This window comes from Lipotes vexillifer, unplaced genomic scaffold, assembly GCF_000442215.2.
Source record: "Lipotes vexillifer unplaced genomic scaffold, Lipotes_vexillifer_v1.1 scaffold241, whole genome shotgun sequence".
Taxonomy (NCBI): Eukaryota; Metazoa; Chordata; class Mammalia; order Artiodactyla; family Lipotidae; genus Lipotes; species Lipotes vexillifer.
Genome location: NW_006784922.1, coordinates 2,729,630 through 2,756,184, shown reverse-complemented (window position 1 = coordinate 2,756,184; position 26,555 = coordinate 2,729,630). Strand labels below are relative to the sequence as shown.

General features: G+C 36.6%; 1 protein-coding gene and 1 non-coding gene across 2 annotated transcripts in view; one reads left to right on the top strand and one right to left on the bottom strand.

The window, feature by feature from the left end:
• Positions 1-26,388, top strand: part of RAD17 (RAD17 checkpoint clamp loader component) — a 30,399-nt gene extending 4,011 nt beyond the window's left edge. Inside the window, exons 4-17 of the mRNA XM_007457075.1 lie at positions 83-166; positions 1,641-1,797; positions 4,010-4,146; positions 4,624-4,676; positions 4,765-4,890; positions 4,984-5,053; positions 10,754-10,865; positions 12,864-13,049; positions 13,347-13,432; positions 13,539-13,685; positions 15,375-15,524; positions 17,467-17,587; positions 23,337-23,394; positions 25,609-26,388. Coding sequence (XP_007457137.1) covers positions 83-166; positions 1,641-1,797; positions 4,010-4,146; positions 4,624-4,676; positions 4,765-4,890; positions 4,984-5,053; positions 10,754-10,865; positions 12,864-13,049; positions 13,347-13,432; positions 13,539-13,685; positions 15,375-15,524; positions 17,467-17,587; positions 23,337-23,394; positions 25,609-25,873 — 1,752 coding nt within the window. The 3' untranslated portion in view covers positions 25,874-26,388. The remainder of the gene's footprint in view (positions 1-82; positions 167-1,640; positions 1,798-4,009; positions 4,147-4,623; positions 4,677-4,764; positions 4,891-4,983; positions 5,054-10,753; positions 10,866-12,863; positions 13,050-13,346; positions 13,433-13,538; positions 13,686-15,374; positions 15,525-17,466; positions 17,588-23,336; positions 23,395-25,608) is intronic.
• On the bottom strand, positions 19,260-19,332 carry TRNAE-UUC (transfer RNA glutamic acid (anticodon UUC)). Its single transcript has one exon. It is a non-coding gene; the product is annotated as a tRNA-Glu (tRNA).
• Positions 26,389-26,555: the final 167 nt, after the last annotated feature.

Here is a 26,555-nt window from a genome sequence, read left to right as displayed (position 1 = left end):
TTAAAAATGTGTAGATTAACCTGTGCTGATGTATCAAAAAATTTTGAGTTAAAATGTTTTATTTTAAACTTGAAAATTTTAGCATGAACTTGCTGTGCATAAGAAGAAAATTGAAGAAGTTGAAACCTGGTTAAAAGCTGAAGTCTTAGAAAGGCAGCCCGAACAGGTGACTAAATAAGAAATGTGTTTAAAAATATTTGGCCTCAAATGTTTCTCTGGCTTATAGTTGGTTGTAAGAAGTTAAAAACTTTCATGTTGACTTTCTCATAAGTCCAGATCACCTGCAGTAGAAAGCTGTCTGACCTTACTACTTCGTCATTAAAAGACTCAAGAGACTTTGCGTTTTCCCCTTGACTTGTACCTCTTTTTCCCTCTTATATATAAAGCATAGTAAACCATTAGGGGGCTAATATATTTAGCATATCAGATTATCTCACACTAAAGCAAGCAGGCAAATTACATATTAGTTTTTGTATTAAATATAGCCTAAAATAGTCATTCATCCTACGCTTATGTTTTTTCTTTCACTTCCTAATTCCATAATTACCCTTGGCCCCCAAGCTAGAATATTCTCTCTCTCTCTTTTTAAACTTTTTTAATTTTGAGATTCTTGAAACATAAAGAAAAAATAGAATAGTAAAAATAGAATACTAAGTGAATATTCATGTACCTGTAAAAATACTCATCATTTTCACCCATGAGTATTTTAACGTAAATTATAAGTGTTTGGCATTTAATTCTCTAATGTTACCTAATGCTCTGTTCATATTCACATTCTTCCAGTTGTCTTTTATATCTGGTTTGTTACAACCAGTATCTAACAGGACCACCCCCATTACATTTGATTGTTCTCTTAGGGCTTTTAAAATCTAGAACAGTTGCCTTCGCCTTCGTTTTCCACAAGCCGTACAGCATGACAAAAAAATAGATAACAAAATTAAAGTGTAACTGGCTCTTCTCTAGGTCCAAGTATACAGGCCCTTATTTACTGTAGTGAATAAAAGTAAACAAATGAGCAAGGATTGCAGCCCACCATTATATGTAGGACATCTTCCCCTGATAGTTTTTCAGTTTTAACTTTTTTTATCAGATTTACTGAATGAGGGAATGTTACTGGGAGCTGCATCCTCTAGTCTGTCTTTAGAGTCCTGTCCCTGGTAATATGTTTCTTAATATACATTTCTTAAAGAATCTGATATCTAAAGATATCATAAGAATATTATACTTATATAATAATGAAGTATATAATCCAAAGAGAGGTCTGTATTAAGATTGAATTTTATGAGTTCAGGTAACCCCTAAAAATAGTTGTTTTAGACATTACCTCTTTAATCTAGCTGAAATTGTTTTAATTTGGCTACTGAGTAGTCCTTGGGAGGAACATAATGCAAGAATTGAGGAATTATCAGAAGCTAATTATTATTAGCTAATTATCTAAGCTATGCTTAGAAGTTCAGGAAATAAGATTCTCTTATCCAAAGCTGGTTTATTCCAGCTAGCATCGTGAAATTTAGTCTGCTTATACCTGACATTCAGTAAATATCTGTAGAGGTAATTAATATTTTAAAAGAATATTCATATATAATATTCTAGCATTCCAATGATTTTGATTTTTTATTCGTGTTTATATTTGGTTTTAGGGTGGATCTATTTTATTAATAACAGGACCCCCTGGATGTGGAAAAACAACAACTATAAAAATACTATCAAAGGAGCATGGTATTCAAGTACAAGAGTGGATTAATCCAGTTTTACCACAATTCCAAAAAGATGATTTCAAGGAGATATTTAATCCTGGTAAGGTTTGCTCTGAAGGTAGTGGAAGTAGTGGGGAAAGTCTGGTTTACAGGAGGTTTGTAACAAGCCCCCCATCTATATCTTTAAGATTTCTAAGACCCTATTGGGTATTTGGGTTTTTTTGTTTGTTTTTAAAATTTATTTATTTATTTTTGGCTGCATTGGGTCTTCGTTGCTGTGCGCAGGCTTTCTCTAGTTGCAGCAAGCAGGGGCTACTCTTCGTTGCCATGCGCGGGCTTCTCATTGCGGTGGCTTATCTTGTTGCAGAGCACGCGCTCTAGGCACGTGGGCTTCAGTAGTTGTGGCACACGGGCTTAGTTGCTCCGTGGCATGTAGGATCTTCCTGGACCAGGGCTCAAACCCGTGTCCCCTGCATTGGCAGGTGGATTGTTAACCACTGTGCCACCAGGGAAGTCCCAGGGTATATGTTTTTGAGAGGAAGGTATATATTGCCCCTTCTACACTAGATTGGCATTTGCCCACTACCAACTGCTTCACAAAGTCACAGTAGCAATCAGATGAAACTGTATGTGTGCATTTTCTCACATACTTCCCAGGTTCAGAGAGAAGTAATTTTAGGAGAAGGAAGGGTCCCTCCAGCAAAGGAGAGTGGGGTGTTTTTAAGGATTAAGTGTTTTGACTGTTTTGTTAGATAACAAGCTAATCAGTTTGCATTATTTATGTACTTTTTTCCTAGGCTCTGGCTGTGTAAATGAACTCTTTGTTTCAATGTAAATCAAGCCTTAAAATATGTTAAAGTAACTTGCCTCCAAACAAGAATTTAGATCAGACCTCTTAGAATCAAATCTAAGTATATGGCAAAGCCGGTCTTTGGAATTCGAAAGGGGGCTTTAAGACAAACATCCAAAAATAATGATAGTACCAATTTAAAGACGTAGTATGATATAACTTCACATATATATTCATAAACTCCAGCACAATCATTTTTAATTTTCATATCTGTCTTACTGCTGCTTTAGGTAACTAAGCTAGGGGTATCCAAATCTCCTAGGCCATTTTGAAGTGCAAGGGGTTCTGCAGAAGGATGATTATATTCTAATGTGGAGTATTCCTCAAAATTCTTTCTTCAGGCTCTTCTTTAATATTCTCTGTGCATACTGTATCTTTAGTATGCATACCCTTATGCTCCTAGTATCCCATACTCTTGGAAATTTTACTGCTTTCTAACAGTAACATTACTTTTGACAGTCTTGGAAGTCGGGTTTTTTTTTTTTTGGCTGTGCTGGGTCTTTATTGCAGTGCACAGGTTTCTCTAGTTGTGGCACGTGGGCTCAGTAGTTGCAGCGCACGGGCTTAGTTGCCCCACGGCATGTGGGATCTTAGTTCCCCGACCAGGGATTGAACCCATGTCTGCTGCATTGGAAGGCAGATTCTTAACCACTGGACCACCAGGGAAGTCCCTAGGAAGTCTTTATTTACAGTCTTCTGTATAAAATATTTCTTCCCTTATTCCCAAATTCACAAATCAGTCATTCTCCTTTTGTCATTAAAACTTATTATTTATTGAATAGATTTATTTATTTTATTTATTTTTTATTTTTGGCTGCATTGGGTCTTTGTTGTTGCTCACGGGCTTTCTCTAGTTGTGGAGAGTGGGGGCTACTCTTCGTTGTGGTGCATGGGCTTCTCGTTGCAGTGGCTTCTCTTGTTGCAGAGCACAGGCTCTAGGCGCTCGGACTTCAGTAGGTGTGGCTTGTGGGCTTAGTTGCTCTGTGGCATGTGGGATCTCTTCCCGGACCAGGGCTCGAACCCGTGTCTCCTGCATTGGCAGGCGGATTCTTAACCACTGCACCACCAGGGAAGCCCAAAACTTACTATTATTGAAAATAGCTCATTTATAGTCATGCACTAATTGGGAGAGTCTTCAATGTGTAGGCAGAGTCATAAATATTTTTACCAATTGTATAACTTTTATACTAACAGCTGTGTTCTGAAATCAGTTAACTCCATATTACATTCATTGGTACAGAAAAGTTACTGTTGTTCATAGTGACTTTTGTCTTTTGAAATGAATATTCTATTTTAAATTTGAACTGTTTTGCCTAATTGAAAAAGAGTCTACAATATTGTGTGCTCCTTCATGTATATGTAAATGTATTCATTAACGTATATGTATATTACGTACATATGTATAATATTGATGTGTATATAATTGGTTGAAAATAAAAGTGTTAAATATGTTTCCTTTCAGAATCAAGCTTCCATGTATTTCCTTATCAGTCTCAGATAGCAGTTTTTAAAGAGTTTCTACTAAGAGCGACAAAATATAACAAACTACAAATGCTTGGAGATGATCTGAGAACTGATAAGAAGATAATTCTAGTTGAAGTAAGGACAGCTTTTGAAATTCTGCTATAACTATTGAGTAAACAATTGTAAGATATATTTTATGTGATAATGACATTTACTCTCTCCATATTATTAGTACTGGTAAAATATAACATAAGGGCTTTGTGCAATAGAGGAAACCTAAAGTTTCTTGCAGTAAACTTGGATAGAGTAGCTATAGGTTAATGAACTTTAAAAATTTAATGGCCTACGTATAGAAAGGCAAAAAATATTTAGAAAGTGACGTCTTAGTAAAAATATTATAATCTGTAGTGATCCTAAGGAATTTGCTCTCAAAATCCCATTGATGTGTATTACTGTTTAGGACATCAGCTATTTGATGTCTCCCTTTTTACAAAGGTTCTGGTTACAGTACATTGAATAGATAACATTTTTCCTGTTTTGGTAAATATAAATCTGAAAGTAAATTTACATGGGAATAAAACTGAGCTAATGTTTCTCCTTTGTTTTTGGTAGGATTTACCTAACCAGTTTTATCGAGATTCTCATACTTTACATGAAGTTCTGAGGTGAGTTTCAGTGAACTTTTCTAAAACTCCAGATTAAATGGCAGGTGGTTTAAATTTCAACCTTGCTTGCTATCTTTTGTTATTTTAGGAAGTATGTGCAGATTGGTCGATGTCCTCTAATATTTATAATCTCTGACAGTCTCAGTGGAGGTAATAATCAAAGGTTACTGTTTCCCAAAGAAATTCAGGAAGAGTGTGCTATATCAAATATTAGGTAAGAATAAAATTTCTGCTTAAAATTTCATATACATACTGCATTTTTAAATTAATCACATAACCACTGTCTTTCTTTATAAAACTTTCACAGTTTCAACCCTGTGGCACCAACAATTATGATGAAGTTTCTTAATCGAATAGTGACAAAAGAAGCTAATAAGGTAAGTCTTTTAAGAACTGATTAATTTGAATCTTACATTGTAATTATAGAAAGCCAAACTTAAGTAGTATTATATAAACTTGAGGAGTTAGAGACACAAACTATTTCAGTTTTTAAAATTAAAAAATTTTAATTACACTCATAAAGCATGTCATTTTAGAAAATGTAGGAAATACTAATTTAAAAAATCCTTAACCTTTTTCTACTTTTAAACTTAATTTTCTTTTTCACATTGAGGTAAATTTCCCTTTGCTTGGCTTAGTGTTCTAAATTGTATCTGTTATCAAGAAGTTCTGGCATCTGCGTCCATTAGTCAGCAACAGTCCAACTCTGCTTTTGTCTTGTCACTTTTTAAAGATTTAATATATTTTTTATTTTGATTAAAAAAATCATAAAATTTACCATCTTAACCATTTTATTTCAGCTTTATTGAGATATAACTGACACATAACATCATGTAAGTTTAAGGTGTAAGACACATTGATTTGATAAACTTATGTAATGAAAAATGATTACCACCATAGGTTATCTAACACCTCCATCATGTCATGTAATTACCATTTTTTTTTTGTGGTGAGAACATTTAAGATTTTTTTCTCTTAGCAACTTTCAAATATGTAATACAGTATTATTAGCTGTATTATGTATTAGAAATACCTTAACCATTTTTAACCATCCAGTTCAATAGTGTTAAGTATACTAACATTGTTCTGAAATAGCTGTTAGTTTTTTTTTCTTTTTTTTAATTTGGTTGCGTGGGGTCTTAGTTGCGGCAGGCAGGCTCCTTAGTTGTGGCATGCGAACTCTTACTTGCAGCATGCATGTAGAATCTAGTTCCCTGACCAGGGATCGAACCCAGGCCCCCTGCATTGGGAGCACAGAGTCTTATCCACTGCACCATCAGCAAAGTCCCTGAAATAGCTGTTACTTTCCCCCGATAAATTTTATTTATTTATTTATTTATTTATTTGGCTGCTTTGGGTCTTCGTTGCTGCATGGAGGCTTTCTCTAGTTGCGGCCAGCAGGGGCTACTCTTCGTTGCGGTGCATGGACCTCTCGTTGCGGTGGCCTCTCCTGTTGCACAGCACGGGCTCTAGGCGCGCGGGCTTCAATAGTTGTGGCACGTGGGCTCAGTAGTTGTGGCACGTGGGCTCTAGAGCACAGGCTCGGTAGTTGTGGTGCATGGGCTTAGTTGCTCCGCGGCATGTGGGATCTTCCCAGACCAGGGCTTGAACCCGTGTCCCCTGCATTGGCAGGCGGATTCTTAACCACTGCGCCACAGGGAAGTCCCATGGCTGTTACTGTGTTTTTTTTTTGTTTTGTTTTTTGCGGTATGCGGCCTCTCACTGCTGCAGCCTCTCCTGCTGCAGAGCACAGGCTCCGGTCGTGCAGGCCCAGCGGCAATGGCTCACGGGCCCAGCCGCTCCGTGGCACGTGGGATCCCCCCGGACCGGGGGACGAACCCGCGTCTCCTGCATCGGCAGGCGGACTCCCAACCACTGCGCCACCAGGGAAGCCCAGCTGTTACTTTTAACACATCATTTTTTTCTATCTTTCAAATCAAGATGATGTTAAAATAAATTGATGAAACTTCTACTCCCAGCAGCATGGTTCTGGGGGGCCCTACTGCTATAAATCAACTGGATCTTACATCATAATATATTTGGAGTGCTGGATCACAGGAACTGAGGGAAGTCTCCAAGGGAGAGGTTGTTATTGAGGATTAAACAGAATAATGTATGCATCTAGAGCACCTAGGTGAATAAGTACAAGTATTAATAGTGAAATATTAGGAACACCCTGAGTCCAGTAATAGAGGGAGCAGTTACTGTGGTGAACTATTATGTCATTAATTAGCATTTTGAAAATATTAAGTGACATGGGGAAATACAATTTAATGTCAAGTTAAAAATAACAAGATGCGAAGTTATATGATAATTCTAACAATAGAAATGATGTTTCCAGCCCTTGATATATCTGTCAAGCCCTATGCAAAGTAATTTTACATACCTGATCTTATTAAACCCTCACCACAACCATACAGAATTATCCCCATTTTATAGGTAAGGAAGCTGAACTTTGGAGGGAAATAACTCGAATAATATTCCATGACTATTAAGTATCAGATGAGTTTAAGTTTTGTTCTGACTCCAATTCACTGTGCTAAAACAAAACATACAGTTGTCAATAACAACACAATGCACATATATACATAAACCTATACATACTAGAAGAAATACATAAAAATGTTGAGTGTTATTCTGGATGGTAGGATTTCTTGTGATTTTTTTATTGTCTTTTTGAAAAAAAAATTATGTTTTCTACTATAAGCATGATAATTATAAACTATATTTAAATATTTATTAAACATTGAAGAAATAAAAATAGCATCGTACTACTGTTTCACATTACTCACAACTTCTTTTTAGACTGTCATTAAATTGCAAATGGCATTTACTCTAGCAAGTTAGTAAAAGGAGATACCATAACTTCTTTGTCATGTGGTTAATGTGCTTTACCTTAAATAGTTGACCTGCAAGAATTTTAGAACTAGTATACTTTTGATATCATCATTGATATGTTACATAAAAGGAGCAGCAACAAGCACAATATTTACATGTAAATATAAATCAAATATAAAATCAAATGTTATGATACTGTCTGGAGTCTCCAAGGATGATAATGATAGTATAAGAAGATTTAAAGGAGAGTTTAATCTCTGGTATTCTGTAGCTTAGTTAATTATATTAGGGAAGAGTGTTGATGTCTTAAGTGAATGAGTTATAATAAGAAAGAGTGTTGAATATCTTAAGTGTTTTTCTTTAAGTTTAAATGTTTCTCTCTATTCATAGGAAGAAAGATCTTTAGTCTTTTCTGATATCATTAGGTATATAAAGTGTGGAAGGAACTGCTGATCATACATCTTAGCCATATTTGCCATGTTCACAGTAATTAACATCCATAGTATTTTCTTCAGCTGCCAAGGATTATAATTTCAAATTATATTTCCTTACTGGCAAGTAATCCATATCTAGAATTTTTCAAAAACAAGTACTCCTCTCAAAACAATTTTTAAGGTAAATGTATTCTCAATAAAAATAAAGTTAATCTGGAAGAGAAGGCATGAGCAAGAAAATTTTGTAAAAGAGTGATGAAGAGAGACTTGCTGTCTAGGTATTGGAACATAATATGATGAAACTCTAGGAAGTACAGCAGTGTGGTATTAGCACAGTAATAGACAAATGGAAGAATAAAATGAGAAGACAGCACAGAAATAGATCAGTATGTGTAAATGGGAATTTTTTATATAATGCAAGTGGCATTTTACATCACTGGGGAAGGAGAGTAGACTATTATGGTTAACAACTGGTGTTGGAACAATTGGATATTCATATAGGAAAACATAAGGTTGCCTCTTTAGTTCATACTATGCACAAAAATAATTTAAACCTTGATTAAAGATTTAAATACAAAAATTAGAAGAGTATCAGGAAAAAATACTGACTTTGGGTTGGGGGAAAGTCTTCTAAGCAAGAAACAAAACCTGAAAGCCATGGATTTACTTCAAAAAAAATGGAAAACTTAGGAAATGACCGAAGGCATGGTAAACAAAGATAAAAGACAAGCATGAGAATGAAAGAAAATATTTGCAGTTTTTTAACAGAAAAGCACTAATACCTGAATATATATTTTTATTTTTTATTTATTTTAGTTTTGGCTGTGTTGGGTCTTCGTTGCCGTGTGTGGGCTTTCTCTGCTTGCGGCAAGTGGGAGCTACTCTTCATTGCGGTGCACGGACTTATTGTGGTGGCTTCTCTTGTTGCGGAGCACAGGCTCTAGAGCACAGGCTTCAGTAGTTGTGGCTTGCAGGCTCTAGAACTCAGGCTCAGTAGCTGCGGCGCACAGGCTTAGCTGTTCCGCGGCATGTGGGATCTTCCCAGACCAGGGCTCGAACCCGTGTCCCCTGCACTGGCAGACGGATTCTTAACCATTGCGCCACCAGGGAAGCCCCACTAATACCTGAATACATAAAAATATGCCTACAAGAAAAAAAGGCTAAGAACAGAAGCCAGTACACAAAGAAATACAAATGGATAGTAAACATGAGAGGTGTTCAGCCCTACATAGTAATCAGAGAAATTCATATTTAAACCAGGTAATTTTTCACATATCAGAGCACAAAAAATTTAAGATTTATATACAGGGTTGCCAAAGATATGGAAAAATGAACACTCTCACCTACCATTGCTAGGAAAAATAAAACTGGTAAATGTTACAGACACTTTGAAGGGCCCTCTGCTTCTACAGAAATGTTCATTTCTACAGAAATGCATGTTGGCAAAGGTATACAGTTGACCCTTGAGCAACATGGGTTTGAACTGCATGGGCCACATATATGTGCATTTCTTTCAGTAGTGAATACTGCAGTACTACTGATCCATGATTGGTTGAATCCGAGGGTGCAGAACCACGGCTACAGAGGGCAAACTATAAGTTACACTTGGATTTTCGACTGTGAGGAGGGCTGGTGTCCCTAACCCCACATTATTCAAGGGTCAGCTGTATATATAGTATATATATATGTCTGGAATAGTACAAAAGTGGAAACAGGGCCTCCCTGGTGGCGCAGTGGTTGAGAGTCAGCCTGCCGATGCAGGGGATACGGGTTCGTGCCCCGGTACGGGAAGATCCCACATGCCGTGGAGCGGCTGGGCCCGTGAGCCATGGGCGCTGAGCTTGCGCGTCCGACAACGAGAAAGGCCACGACAGTGAGAGGCCCACATATCGCAAAAAAAAAAAAAAAAAAAAAAAGTGGAAACAATGTAAATGTCCCTTCATTGGGGGAAATACTAGTTAAATTACTATCTACCCATAACATTGTTTTTTAATTATATAGACTTAAAGGTACTAACATAGAAAGATCACAAAGAATGGTATTAATTCATAGAATAATACATATGATATGATACCACTTATATTTAAAAAATTAACTCTGAATATACTTACAGATACTATATATACTTACAGATACTATATTTACTTACAGATATGTGTGCACAAAAAGTGGTCTGGAAAGGCTCCTCCTAAAATGTTAAATGTTACAAAGTTGGGATCTGCAGAGCAAAAGGATAACTTTCATAAAGAACTTTTGAAACAGCTTTGGTTAATAAAGTTAAAAATATATTGAAGATCATAGCACAGTACTGTTTTTCTGTCAAGAGCTGAAATGGGATCATCTATGAACAATCACATGAATTCAGCTTAAGTTATGTTGTCAGTAAACTATTAGGAGTTTCTGAGGGGGAAGAGAGGATAAGTTTTTCTTGTCTTATACTTGATCTACCAAGGGTGTGATAGATGATATGTCGTATTCATGTATTTATGCATATGTGTGTGAGTGTATGTGTTTATCTATATATATTTGTATATATGTATGTATATAGTGAAAGAGAGAGAACTTCAAAATATAACCTAGTCCAAGTAAAAAAGTAAAATGATATTTTATAACCTTGAAATTTTACCTTAAACTGTGATGTTATTGACACTTGTACCTTCATAAGCAGACTGTTGTTTAACATGTAGGCTTTTTAGCATTCAAATTGGAAAGATTATTATACTTCCATTAAGTTTAGAAAATAGGTGGTTTTGTTTGTTTTTTGCTTAGAAAATACCTTTTTTAATTTTAATCTTTTCATTTTAGGATGGAGGAAAGATTGTTGTCCCCGATAAAACTTCTCTAGAGTTGCTCTGTCAAGGATGTTCTGGTGATATCAGAAGTGCAATAAACAGCCTCCAGTTTTCTTCTTCAACAGGTAACTGGAAAAGATACACTCTTATGGTATTATATAGGTGACTTTTTCTTAATTGTTCATGAAATGAAATAAAACTAAACATTTTAACTTAAAATTGGTATATACCTATCTCCACTTACGATTTTTTTATTGAGACAGTGTAATAAGATTATGTATGTACACATGCATACACACACCACTATGAATGTGTCACCGTATATATTTATATATCTGAGACAAAAGCTGGTTTATTTATGTGGTTTGCCACTTTACCTTTCAAAGTTAATTTGGAATGAGACTTCCTGAGAGAAAATCCTGGCTCTGCCACTTTTCAATGACTGAATCTTGCAAGTTACTTAATCTTTCCATGCCTTTATTTTTTCATCTTTTATATGAGAACCTGTCTGATCGAGATGTGTGAAGAGTGAGGTAATCCTTGTAGAGTGTTTATTCCAGTGCTTGACACACATTCAGTGCTCAAATGGCCAGCTGTTAATGAATTTAATAATAGTTCGTATATGATATGTTTAACAAATGCATTTCCACTTGTTAATATATAAAAGGGGTCCCTAGCCATGTGATAGTAAAGAGATAGCCCCACTAATAGCAATGAGTTAATTTTTGCTCTTAATGATCATAGTTTACTGCATACAGTCTTCATCAGAAAACATTTAACAAGTGACCTACTTGATGCTTACCATTGAGGAATTGACCTTAAAAAATTAAAAGCTCTTTGGAGCTCTCAAAATCCACCTGAAATCCTAGTTTCTACCCACAAGTGTAACCTGTTCATTTAGTTACATCTTTGTTTTTCAAAATAACTCTACAGAAATAGACATCCTAACACAACTGAAACCAGAATTCTGCTTCTTGCTGTAGAAACATAAATGTAAATTGTGCTTAGGTTCACTACTAGAATTAGGGATGGGTCAGTTTGGGATCCTAACTACCATTTATAATGTTATTGCTCTGAGCTCAGAAATTTCAGAGGGAAGAAAATAATAGTGGGTCAGGAACTGTATTAGCAATTATATGTTTTTTCATTTAATTCTCAGACCAGCCTAATGAGATAGACAATAGTGGGATTCAAACCTAGATCCTGTGTTTTTCTAATACTCCAGGCTGGTTTTCTGAAGTCATGCATTCTGAGTTGTTTTTGTTTTGTTATAAATTTATTTATTTATTTATTTCTGGCTGCCTTGGGTCTTTGTTGCTGTGCGCGGGCTTTCTCTAGTTGCGGCGAGCAGGGACTACTCTTCGTTGCGGTGCGCAGGCTTCTGATTGTGGTGGCTCCTCTTGTTGCGGAGCATGGGCTCTAGGCACCCGGGCTTCAGTAGTTGTGGCACACGGGCTCAGTTCCTCCACAGCATATGAGGTCTTCCTGGACCAGGGATCAAACCCCTGCATTGGCAGGCAGATTCTTAACCACTGCACCACCAGGGAGTCCCTGAGTTTTAAAAAGTAGATTTCCCAGTGAAATTTGAACACGGGCATATTCATAAATTGGAGACTGCCCAAATCAGTAAGGAAGTAATATAGCATCATTGTTAAGCATGGATTGCAGAACCAGTCTGTCTGGATTCAAATCACTTACTAGCTGCTGACCTTTAGCCAGTTACTTAACCTCTTTATGTCTCATTTCTTTACTCTGTATAATAATAGTTCTCCTCTGATAGGGTTGTTATGAGGACTAAATTAGTTAGTATATACCATGTACCAAGAATAGTACCTTGCCATTAACACCATGAAAAACCAAGGTGATATGACTATGTTAGAGTATGTCATTGTGTATGTGAAAATTTGAAATCTGTGTCATGATGTACTTTTAGATGACATTTTAGTTCATTTTAATAGTTTAGTAACTGAAAGAGGACTCTGACTCTGTATACTTCATAATTATTTATTAGAAAAACATGTAAATTAAAATACCTAGTGTAACTATATCTGAAATGTTCTCAGTTTTAATTTTCATATTTTAATTTTATTTTAAATATTGTTTCTTGGGTGTATATTATTTAGGAAAGAACAATTTATGGCCAAGGAAAAAACGAATGTCTTCATTAAAATCAGATGCTGTGCTGTCAAAATCAAAAGGAAGACAAAAACCTGATAGGATATTTGAAAATCAAGAGGTCCAAGCTATTGGTGGCAAAGATGTTTCTCTTTTTCTCTTCAGAGCTTTGGGGAAAATACTATATTGTAAACGTAAGAAAACTTTATACATTTAAAAAAAATCTGTTATCTTATAATTGAAATAAAATACATTTTTTTAAATGTCATATATTTGGTTCAGTTACAAGAAAGAGCTAGGACTAGGTCAGATACTCTTTGGCAGGGCCTAAGAAAGACATAGCAGAAAAATATATTTAGATAGAGTATTTTTGGATTATGAGTGGGATTAAACATTAAAACCAACTGTTGAAAAATCTTCAAATGAGAGGTGCTATATAATTATATAAAGGTGGTGTTATTTTTAATAACTCCGGACATTTTTTTTAATAGGAGCATCTGTAACAGAATTAGGCTCACCTCGATTGCCTTCTCATTTATCAGAGTATGAGCGGGATACATTGCTTGTTCAACCTGAGGTAACACAGTACTATTTACAGGCTGTATACTATTAGTATTAAATATGTGTCCATATAAATTTGACCACTGAATTTTTACCAAAATTATATATACTTCTTTTTATAGGAAGTAGTAGAAATGTCACACATGCCAGGAGAATTATTTAATTTATATCTTCACCAGAACTACATAGATTTCTTCACAGAAGTGGATGATCTTGTGAGAGCCAGTGAATTTCTGAGTTTTGCAGATATCCTCAGTGGTGACTGGAATGTAAGACCATTTGACTTAAATGTTTTTGTTTATGACTATTTCCTCAGAATTGAGAAAGAAAGCTTACTTTTATTCATACTGCTTTGACATTTTTTTTTTTGGCGGTTCGCGGGCCTCTCACTGTTGTGGCCTCTCCCATTGCGGAGTACAGGCTCCAGACGCACAGGCTCAGCAGCCATGGCTCACAGGCCCAGCCACTCCGCGGCATGTGGGATCTTCCCGGACCAGGGCATGAACCCGTGTCCCCTGCATCGGCAGGCGGACTCTCAACCACTGCGCCACCAGGGAAGCCCGATTTGACATTATTTTAAGTAACTTCTTAATAACTATGACAAAATTAATTCACCCAACCCAGTGAAACTTCAGCAGTGAATCTGATTTTTCTATGATATACACTAATTTTTTCTAAAGTTATTTTCTGATTATAAAACTAATACATAGTCGGAAAACTTGACAAGCATTGAAAAGTAGACAGAAGGAAAGGAACTGTGACTCTTATCTTTTCTTGTTTTTTTTTTTTTTTTTTTGGCCACGCTGCGTGGCATGCGCTCTTAGTTCCCTAACCAGGGATCAAACCCATACTCCTTCCAGTGGAAGCGTGGAATCTTAATCACTGAACCTCCAGGGAAGTCCCCTGTGCTTCTTGCTATACTTTCTGATGGTTTTAAAATTTATTTATTTGCACATTTGAAATTATTCACTATAAAGTTTGTATTTTTTCTTAACAGTTTAACTCTGCTCTGACTGGTATAGTAGTTACTAGACACTTGTAGCTATTTAAATTAAATTAAAAATTCAGGGATTTCCCTGGTGGTCCAGTGGGTAAGACTCTGTGCTCCCAATACAGGAGGCCCCAGGTTCGATCCCTGGTCGGGGAACTAGATCCCACGGGCATGCCGCAACTAAGAAGCCCACATGCATGCTGCAACTAAGAAGCCCGCATGCTGTAACTAAAGATCCCACATGCCGCAGCTAAAACCCAGTACAGCCAAAATAAAAATTAAAAAAAAAAATTCAGTTCCCTGGTCACACTAGCCATTTTTCCATCATTTAAACAGTTATGATACAGTTTCTGTTATATATTTAGAGTTTCATTATTCAGTGGTTGCATTTGCTTAAGTTTTTTGTATTGCTCCTTTTTTATTTTGAAATTTTCCAACCTGTTGACAAATAGAAAGAATACACAATGAATACCTGAATACCTTTAACTTTAGTTCACCAGTTTTTCACATTTTTCCACATTTGCTTAATCTGTATTGACACACTTGTTTTGGCTAAATAATTGGAAAGTAATTGTAGCATCACAACATTTAACACTTAAGCATGCATAAGGACATTGCTCTATTACAACCACAATAGCATTATCATACCTAAGAAAATAAACATAAATTCAGTAATATACTGTCCTTATTCTTGTTTCCCCAGTTATCTCAAAAATGTATTTAAAGTTATTTCCACCACCTCCATCCAACATCCAGTTAATATTTACTCATAGCATTTGATTATTATGTCACAGTTGAATTTTCTTCAAAATTTTGTAGCACTATTATTTTTAGGGTTGTGGTGAGGTTGAAAAACAACATACAGTAACTAAATATGCTTAGCCTTTTTTGGGGGTCAGTAGTACCAATAAGTACTGTTTTATAAATCTCTTATTTTCTTTATTTCACATCTTGTCTCCTTTTCTAGACGCGCTCTTTACTCAGGGAATATTGTACATCTATAGCTACGAGAGGTGTGATACATTCCAACAAAGCCCGAGGATTTGCTCATTGCCAAGGAGGAGGATCAAGTTTTCGACCCTTGCATAAACCCCAATGGTTTCTAATAAATAAAAAGGTAAAAAAAAGAATTGTACATTTTCAAAGAGTGAACTCTTTATGGTATGTGAATTATATCTCAGTAAAGTTGGTTTTTTCTTTTAATTGAAAAAGAAAAATGATCTTTCATTCTTAATGAGAAATAGTTGCTAAGGCCCACAGTTTTCTTAGAGTTATGAAAACTGTCCATAAAAAGGACAGTCTTCTTAAATGCTTAGTCATTTTTTTAAGGAAAAAGCGCTCAAAAATTGAAAGCATATACCTATTTTATCGGAATCAAAGTATACAGGCCTACCTCGTTTTATAGTACTTTACTTTATTAAAGCGTTTCACAGATAATGCGTTTTTTACAAATTGAAGGTTTGTGTTAATCCTGCATCAAGCAAGTCTATTAGCACTGTTTTTCCAACGGCATTTGCTCACCTTGTGTCTCTGTGTCACATTTTGATAATTCTAGCAGTATTTCAAACCCTCTACCAGCAAAAAGAGTATGACTGTATGACGGCTCAGGTGATGGTTAGCATTTTTTAGCAATGAAGTATTTTTTAATTAAAGTATGTACATTGTTTTTTTAGACATAATGCTATTGCACACTTAGGAGACTATAGTCTAGTATGAGCATAACTTTTTTTTTTTTGGCCATGCCAAATGGCATGCAGGATCTTAGTTCCCTGACCAGGGATTGAACCCGTGCCCCCCTGCAGTGTGAGCGCAGTCTTAACCACTGGACCACCAGGGAACTCCCAAGCATAACTTTTATATGCACTGGAAACCACAAAATTTGTGTGACTTGCTTTATTGTGATACACACTTTATTGCAGTGGTCTGGAACTGAACCCACAATATCCCTGAGGTATGCCCATAGTTGTAATTATATTTTCGTTTCAGTTGAAAATAAATCCTGGCTTTACCTCTAACCATCTGCACAAGTTATTTCACTTAATATGTCATTATTTTCTCCAGGTATAAATATGGAGGATTGAGTTATTTAGAGGTCAAAAACAGGTGGCTCACAAGTTGAATACAACCCCCACACAGATTTTTTTAAATGAATTGCCAATCTTTGAAAACTAGTATAATAGTTAAAACTCAGATAAGGATTTCTGGCTTCAGAATTTCTGCAATCTCCTGAAAAAAAAATTGGAAGTAAGGCAACACTGGTCCATATTTTACATGGCAGCAGTCTGCTCAAGCCAAGTATAATCTGCCCCTTGGTGATGGGAGTGGTCAGTACCACCTCCCCCAGCTGTTCCACTGCACTGATTTCTATTAACTGCCTGACTCCTATAGCATCTGAATTTGTGACCCCCGGACTAGGTCATCTCTAAGATGTCTTCCAGTTTTAAATTCATATGGCTACATATGAACCTATCATTCATTACCTAAGAAAATTTTCAGTGGATTTCTTGGAGAATTTCATTACTTTTAAGCAATTTATGTCCCTTATTGACTTGCTTTGCGCTTTATAGCATGTATATTAATTTTGCATTTGTTACATATAAATGATCTAAGACTGTGAGCACCCGAAAGGCAGAGATCATACTTCTCTTATCATCACTGTAGCATAGTGCCTTCTCTTACCTGAAGAAAATACCTTCTTTCATTGAGAAACAATATCCTCACATAATTTGTGATATGTGTAGGCTCATAAACAGAAGTCCTTTAATTTTTAAGTTTGTTTTTCTTCTACCTTAAGTCTTGTTCTTACTGCTGTTATATCAAGTGTGAAATAGTTGTGTAGATAAAATGCTTTGTTAGATAATGCTAGGACAGTTATAAAGGACTAATCAAGCTGCCCAGCGTGGGCAAAAAAAAAAAAAGGGACTGATGAGATAAACTCTTAGAGTATATTTGTAGCATATAAACCCACATACTTTGTGATATAATAAAATTAGTCTAGGGATAAATATCCATATTTAAATTCTTATTTTTCATTTCACCATTTTTTTCCTTCTCTGCAGTATCGGGAAAATTGCCTGGCAGCAAAAGCACTTTTTTCTGACTTCTGCTTACCAGCTTTATGCCTCCAAACTCAGCTGTTGCCATACCTCGCTTTGCTAACCATTCCAATGAGAAATCAAGGTAATAATATGGGTTTTCCTTATCCCCAAGAAGTAGTGTTTTATAACATTATGTTTTTGTGGATCAACTTATTCCTATGTACCAGTGACAGTAAGTTTTTTTCCCCTTTATTTTTTAAATCAGAATTGATACATGCTTTTTGATTAAAAAAGAAAGAAATTAAATAATAAAGAAGTACCTAAAGGAAAAATTGAAAGTCCCCTATAACCACGCGTAATTCCTTTTGACAGATTGGTGTAAATTCTTCTAGACTTTTTCCTGTGTGTATACAAATGTTAGATGTAAACTTTAATTTTTTTTGTTACTTATCATGCATAGTGCTCCATATCTTATAATTAGGGCAAAGGAGCTCTAGAGGCTGGGAAATCCAAAATCAAGGTGCCAGCAGATCCAGTGTCTGGTGAGGGCCTGCTTCCTAGTTTGCTGATGGCCATCTTCTCATTGTATTCTCACATGGTAAAGAGCAGAGTAAGAGAGCTCTCTCTGGGTTCTCTTATATAAAGGTGCTAATCCCATTCATGAGGGCTCTACCCTCATGACCTAAGCACCTCCCAAGGCTCCATCTCCTAATAACATCACTTCAGGGGTTAGGATTTCAAAATATGAATTTGGGGTGACAGAAGCATTTAGTCTATAACAGCAGCAATGCAAAAGTATATTCAAATCTAACTCATATTTTTTCAAAATTTATAATTTTATTCAACCTTATTGATAGGTATTTTGGTTGATTTCAATATTACAAGCAGTATCTATTAATAGTATATTTACATTGTCTTTCCAAGTTTTGAAATTATAAATAATGCTAAAAAAAATTAGTATGTCTTTGGCAATACACACTTGCCTGGTTTATGTCTACTGAGGTTTGCCTTTTTTGAACTTTACCAATTTTTCCATCAGTTGTTTCTCTTTTTTAATGTGTGTCTTAAGGGCCACATTTCATTAACAGTCCTAGGTCACATGTCTGTGGTGCTGATCTTTAAGGTAGAACAGAGAATTTGTGTAATATTGAAAATATTACTAATCTACTACATAACTCATCAAACTTCTCAAGTTTTCTTTAAACTTTCAATTTTTTTTTTTAAATTATTTTTGGCTGTGTTGGGTCTTCGTTGCTGCACGCGGGCTTTCTCTAGTTGCGGCGAGCGGAGGCTACTCTTCGTTGCTGTGGGCAGGCTTCTCATTGTGGTGGCTTCTCTTGTTGCGGAGCACGTGCTCTAGGTGCGCGGGCTTCAGTAGTTGTGGCACGCTGGCTCAGTAGTTGTGGCTCACGGGCTTAGTTGCTCTGCGGCATGTGGGATCTTCCCAGACCAGGGCTCAAACCCATGTCCCCTGCACTGGCAGGTGGATTCTTAACCACTGCGCCACCAGGAAAGTCCAAAACTTCTCAAATTTTAAAGATAGGGTTTGCCTTATGAATTATCAGAAGAGAGGATTATAGAGTAAATGTCTGCCTTCATACAATGAGAGTCTCATCTTTTAAGAATATTGATACCTAAAGATTTAAAATATTCTGTATTTACAGGCAGAAGTGAGATGACTTTTGAGCAATGGGAATGATTAATCTGTGAGTCAGAATCCAGAGAGTTCCCTATCCTTGACTATTATTTTTAGATTATACTAGTTTTTATTTATTTATCGCTTTGGCTGTGCTGCACGGCTTGTGGGATCTTAGTTCCCCGACCAGGGATTGAACCTGGGCCCGCAGCAGTGAAAGTACGGAGTCCTAACCACTGGACCACCAGGGAACTCCCAGGTTATACTAGTTTTTAAACTTTATTTTGAAGTAATTTCAAACTTAGAAATTAGAAGAATGGTACAAAGAAGTTCTTGTATATCCTTCACCAAGATTCCTCAGTGTTTCATTTTTTACCATATTTGCCTTTTATTCTTTTTCTTTATACACACATGTACACAAATATATGTATTTTTTTCTGAACCATGTGTGAGTAAAGTGCAGACATTATGCCCATTATTCTTAAACACTTCAACATGTACTTCCTGAAAACAAGGACATTCTCCTACATAACCACAGTATATACATCAAAATCAGGAAATTAACATTGATATATTACTGCTAATTTATAGTTTAATTATTAGGCTCCATTTGTAATTTATAGACTCCTTTCAAATTTTGCCAATTGTCCTAATAATGCCCTTTGTAAAATAACAACAAAAACTTGTTCTCTCTTGTCTAGAAATCCAATGCAAGATCACATGATACATTTAGTTATTTAGTTGCTATCTCTTTACTCTTTGATTTAGAATAGTACTGTGGTCTTTCTTCATCCATTACATTTCTGAAGCAGATTGTTATAACATGGACTGCCCCTCAATTTGGGTTTATCTGATGATTCCTTATGAGTGGATTTAGGATATATATTTTGTGCAGGAATACCACAGAAGTGATGCTGTGTTCTTCTCAGTGCATCACATCAGGGGAATATGATGTCTATTTAAACCATGCTGGTGAAGTTAACTTTTATTATTTGGTAAGATAACATCTCTCAGGTTCTTCAATGTAAAGTTATTAAGTGTTTTGTGGGGAGACACTTTGAGACTATGTAAATATCCTGTTTCTCATTAAAATTTCACCCACTAGTTATAGCATCTTTTGATAATTATTTCCTGAATCCGTCATGGTTGGCAAGTGATTTTCTAATGGCATTATTCCTTTTGTATTTGTGTTAATAAATTCTGCTGTAAGGTATTACTTCGCCTTCTTCCCCATTTGCTTGTTTGTTTGTTTGTTTATATTTGTATGGACTCTAGAGCTTTTTCAGCTGTTGTTTCTATCATTATTTATTCTGGACTTAAATTGTCCAGATTTGGCCAGTGCAAGCTGCTTTAAGGTAACTCTGTGCCTTTACTCTTAGTGTACTTTCTTTCCGATACAAAGTGTTCCCGGATTATTTCATACTCTCCCTACATGGACTTAGAAATCTCAATGAGTCCTGGTTCCTTTTAGTGGATATGGACCCATCTCCCACTTTGCTAAATATATTTACTTGTTTACTTAATTCCTATGTCTATAACCTATCTCCTGACAATGCAGGCTGCTCCTTCAGTCCCAGCCCTACTGCCACCAACTTACATTGGCACAGCCATTCACATTCTTTGTCCCACTCCTAGCTGTGCGACAATGAATCAGTTTGATTAGTAAGAGTCTCCTTGGACCAGAATCATCAGCATCACCTGGAAGCTTGAGAAAAATGCAGAATCTCAGGCCTCAACCAAGACCTACTGAATTGATCTGCAAGATCAATTAGCAAGATTATCCAGGTGATTGGTTTTTCTTTTTTGGCGGTACGCGGGCCGCTCACTGTTGTGGCCTCTCCTGTTGTGGAGCACAGGCTCCAGATGCGCAGGCTCAGCGGCCATGGCTCACGGACCTAGCCGCTCTGCGGCATGTGGGATCTTCCCAGACCGGGGCACGAACCCGTGTCCCCCGCATCGGCAGGCGGACTCTCAACCACTGTGCCACCAGGGAAGCCCTCCAGGTGATTCTTATGCGGGAGGTGTTTGAGGAGTTTGAGAAGTATTGGTTTGGATTACTCACGTTGGAATCATCTAGAGAATCATTATATCCACTAGAAAGTTCAGATTCCAGGATCACAACTCTTTAAGTTTTCCATATCAAAAAGCTGTTATTTAAAAATCCTAGTTGTGGGCTTCCCTGGTGGCGCAGTGGTTGAGAGTCCGCCTGCCGATGCAGGGGACACGGGTTCGTGCCCCGGTCCGGAAAGATCCCACATGCCGCGGAGCGGCTGGGCCCGTGAGCCATGGCCGCTGAGCCTGCACGTCTGGAGCCTGTGCTCCGCAACGGGAGAGGCCACAACAGTGAGAGGCCCGCGTACTGCAAAAATAAAAAAAATAAAAATAAAAATCCTAGTTGTATTGTGCAGTGGATTTTTAAAAAGGTAAGGTAGTGTTTGATTTGCAAACTTTAGAAGGGTTATAAAATTTAGTCAAAAATAGGATGTTTTGGCTTTTTTTTTTTGTCTTGTGGTCTGACTTTTTTTTTTTTTAATTTATTTTTGGCTGTGTTGGGTCTTCGCTGCACGCAGGCTTTCTCTAGTTGTGGTGAGCAGTGGCTACTCTTGCGGTGTGCGGGCTTCTCATTGCAGTGGCTTCTCTTGTTGTGGAACACGGGCTTTAGGCGCGCGGGCTTCAGTAGTTGTGGCACGCGGGCTCTAGAGCGCAGGCTCAGTAGTTGTGGCACATGGGCGGACTCTCAACCACTGCGCCACCAGGGAAGCCCTTGGCTTTTCTTTTTATTCATCAATTTTTATCCCATTTCTTTCACTTTACTATGTCATTTCAGACATTTTCTCTTTATGTTTCTTCTGCTCATTTCTCTCTGTCCTCCTTTCTAGTCCTCCATTAGTGTGTTAGAATGCTTACAGGTATCTCACGTTTCATTCTGTTTTCTCTTTGATTGCATAATCTCTATCAGTCTGTGTTCCAGGTTACTGATTATTTCTTCTCCCAGTTCAAGTCTACTGTTGAGCCCCTGCAGTGGACTTTTCGTTTTGGTTATTGTACTTTCAAGTCCAGAATTTCCATTTGGTTCTTTTTTGCAATTTCCTTCTCTTTACTGATATTCCCTATTTGATGAGTCATTGTCATTATAGCTCCCTTTACTTCTTTTTATTTTATTTTATTTTTTAAATGTATTTATTTCATTTATTTATCTTTGACTGTGTTTGGTCTTCGTTGCTGCACACAGGATTTCTCTAGTTGCAGCGAGCAGGGGCTACTCTTTGTTGTGATATGTGGGCTTCTCATTGTGGTGGCTTCTCTTGTTGTGGAGCACAGGCTCTAGGCACATGGACTTCAGTAGTTGTGGCACGTGGGCTCAGTAGTTGTGGCTCGCGGGCTCTAGAGCACAGGCTCAGTAGTTGTGGCACACGGGCTTAGTTGCTCCATGGCATGTGGGATCTTCCCAGACCAGGGCTCGAACCTGTGTCCTCTGCATTGCCAGATGGATTCTTAACCACTGTGCCACCAGGGAAATCCAACACTACCTACTTTCTGTCTATGAATTTGACCACCCTGGGTACCCACTTAAGTGCAACCATACAATATTTGTCTTTTTGTGACTGGCTTATTTCATTTAGCATGTCATCAGGGTTTATCCATGTTATAGCATGTGTCAGAATTTCATTCCTTTTTAAGGCTGGATAATATTACATTGTATATATTTACCACATTTTGTTTATCCATCTGTTTTTGGACACAAGTTTCTTCCACTTTTTTTTTTAACACCATTATTGGACTGTAATTGCTTTACAATGGTGTGTTAGTTTCTGCTGTATAACAAAGTGAATCAGCTATACATATATATATATATATATGCTTACACGTTTTGACTGTTATGAATAATGTTGTTATAAATATGGATATACAGATGTTTCTTCGAGATCTTGCTTTCAATTCTTTTGGGTGTATACCCAGAAGTGGAATTGATCATATAGTAATTCTGTTTTCAATATTTTGAGGAACTACCTTACCATTTTCCACAGCAGCTACACCATTTTGTATTTCTACAGCTTTCTCCACGTCCTTGTCAAACCTTGTTGTTTTATGGGGTGTTTTGATAATAGCCATCCTAAGGGGTGTGAAATAGTATCTCATGGTTTTGGTTTGCATTTTCCTAACGATTTGTGACTTTAAGCATCTTTTCATGTGCTTTTTGGCCATTCTTCTTTGGAGAAATGTCTATTTAAAGCTTTTTAAAAATCTCTTTTAGCTCAGATTTCTTTTATCCAGGATATTGGAAGACTTCCTCTGACGCGACACTTTGGAAGGTAAGCTGATCATTTTAATTTTCAAAGAGCTGTTACTGAAATAACCACCAAATACCTTATGTATTTATTCATTAGACAGTCAGTAGATGTTATCTGTAAAGGCCAAGAAATACATGTTGTGCTAGTGATCAGAGACCATGTGATTGCATTGTAGACCCATCTATTATATATATTACATGTAACAGCTATTTTCACCATCTCAGAATGGAATATTAGGCTAAATAGAATCATTGAATCACAGAAGCAGAGGAATCTTTAAAATCCTTGAGTTCAATGAATTTTGCATAGCTGAAAACCCCTTTTCAGCTATCATGCCAAGAGGTGTTTTTAGCCTATATTTGGAGACTGCAATAATCAGGAACTACCTCAAAGGAGCACTGTCTTTTATTTATCACAGAAAATTCAGACAAGTAAAAAAAATAGAGAGAGAGAGAAATCTACATCTATACTGTTCATTCCATTGCAAAATGGCTTCTGGCCTAATATCAGTGATTAACACAGTACTTGTAGTTCATTTCTACGTGGCTTATTTGTAAGGTCAAATTATGCACTCATGTATTCTAAAAAAGGTTAAAAAGTGCTTGCTTCCTGGTTGCAAGGATAAAAGTAAATGATAGAAATGGCATCTATTACCCCTTCTACTAGTTCTCCTATTCCTGGTCCCAAATGGAAAACTTGCTTATCTGGGCTTTTTTTTCCTCTGCCTTCAAAGATTCAGTAAAGGCCTTTGTAGTGTTAATGGTTTCTTCCTTATAATGACTTAGCTATTGGGAGCCCATCTTTCCTTTTACAGAAATACAGTGATGGATGGATCTTACAGCATCATCCCACTGGGATGTGATCAGGGCTCAAACCTTTTATAAACTTCCCTTTTCTCCTCACTTCCCTCTGAATCAAAGAAGGACCAGCTGTTTTCACTGGCTCCTTTCCCCACAAGATTATGACATCAAAATCAAGGGAAGAATATTGTCTTCTATTGTCTTTTTCCTCCTAAGATGTAATTAAAAGAATGGGAGTCAGTGTTTTATTACTGGGTCAGGTACTTGATCTGAATTGGAAGGCAGGATTTGTCAGTGCTACTTATTACAATGACTAGTACTGTTGTCTTTCATTTATAGTGACCATTTTAACATTATCTTTGATTTATATTGATAATATTGAATATTAATACTTAAACTTAACATTTAATATTGCTATTTAATAGCTGCATAATTTCCTATAATTGAACCTACACCTTGTTTTGTTTATTATTTTTGGCTGTGTTGGGTCTTAGTTTTGGCACATAGGATCTTTCGTTACAGCGCGAGGGCTTCTCTCTAGTTGTGGCACGTGGGCTTCTCTCTAGTTGTGGCGCACAGGCTTAGTTGCCCCGTGGCATGTGGGATCTTAGTTCCCCGACCAGGGTTCAAACCTGCATCCCCTGTATTGGAAGGCTGATTCTTAACCACTGGACCACAAGGGAAGTCCTCCTACACCTTGGTTTTGTACATTTAGCTTGTTTCCAGCTTTTGTTGTCACAGCCTTCCTTGAAGCTAAATCATCATGCATATCAAATACTATTTATGTAGGATGAATTCCTAGAAATCAAATTGCTGGATCAATGGATATACACCTTTGCTCTATATTGCCAGATTGCTTCCAAGAATATTTTGCCAATCTTATGCCCACTTAACAGTGTTTCAGCATGTTCTTTTCTCCTCGTACCACCACTGGGTTTTATTATTTTAAAAGGTCTTTACCAGTTTGAAAGATGACAATATTATTTTAATTTCCATTTTAAAATTACAAATTAAAAAAAAGTAGTAAAAAAGAAACATGAAATTGTTTAAAAATAAATAAATAAAATAAAATAAAATAAAATAAAATTACAAATTAAGTTGAGCAATTTATTTAGTAACCATTCTTCTGTAAGCTATCTGTACATGTTTTATGTCTGTTTTCCTATTCCATTTAATTCTTTCTTTTTGTAAGAACTCTTTACCAAAGATATTAATTAACTTGGTTGTGTTATAAGTTGTAATGATTTATTCAGTTTGTCATTTACTCTTTAGTTTTGTTTATATTGTTAAATAAACCGGTCCACCTGGCTAAACAGCACAAGGAAGGTAAATGAGAGACTACAGGAGAGGGCTTCATAATCACCACACTCACGGTGTAATTTAAAGGAATTCCCTCCTTTGATTATTATTAATGCCTGTGTTATGAATCTGGCAGATTGAAAATGGAAGCCCTGACTGACAGGGAGCATGGAATGACAGACCTGGACAGTGGAGATGAAGCCCAGCTTAGTGGAGGGCAACCTGCAGAGGAAGCACTGGGTGAACGCACTCAAACAGCTGAACCTGAAACCTGGTCTCTTCCTTTGAGTCAGGATAGTGGGAGTGAACTGCCTGCCAGCCAGCCTCAGCCCTTTTCAGCCCAGAGAGACATGGAAGAGGAAGACATGATAATAGAAGACTATGAGAGTGATGAGACATAGAAAGCAGCCTGCCTATGAGATTGTTACTCGACAGATTCATATTCGTTTTATTCAGTGGTACTTGAACAGAGATAATAGACTTTTCAGGTGAATTAGTTTGTTAATTCTTCACTCTTGTAGTATTTCAGCACAGAGAACTGATTTCTGTCATGTTGAAGTAAATAGAAGATCAAACCTTCAAATAATCTCTTAATCTTTTAATCTAGTATTTATTTAGTCTTGTGAGTGGTGTTGGGAGAGGTCAGTGTGTATGAAATGTGTTTGAACATTATGCCAAATATCAGAAAATGTGAAGGAATAATTCAGAATACAGAAACTCTGTGGGTTGTAAATAAGAATTATAAAACAGTTTAGGATGCAATTACGAGTGTAAATAAACTTTGTGCCTTATTCACAATTTCTCTCTGGTCTCTAGCTTCTTCAGATACCATTTTTATATGTTGTACAGTGGAATATTTTAGATACTTTCTGGAAACTATTTACATAATTTATATCAGAATTAAAATGTTGAATTTGTTTTGTTTTGTTTTGTTTCTCCTGTCCTTCAATGATTCTTAACACGCACAGTGTGCCATGTGTCACTGGGCATACATAGTACTCAAGTCTCCTTCATCCAGTGCCAAATTTTTTCAAAAATAGAAAGGAGGGGGATTGCAACCTTGCGAAGAAAACTTTCCGGAGG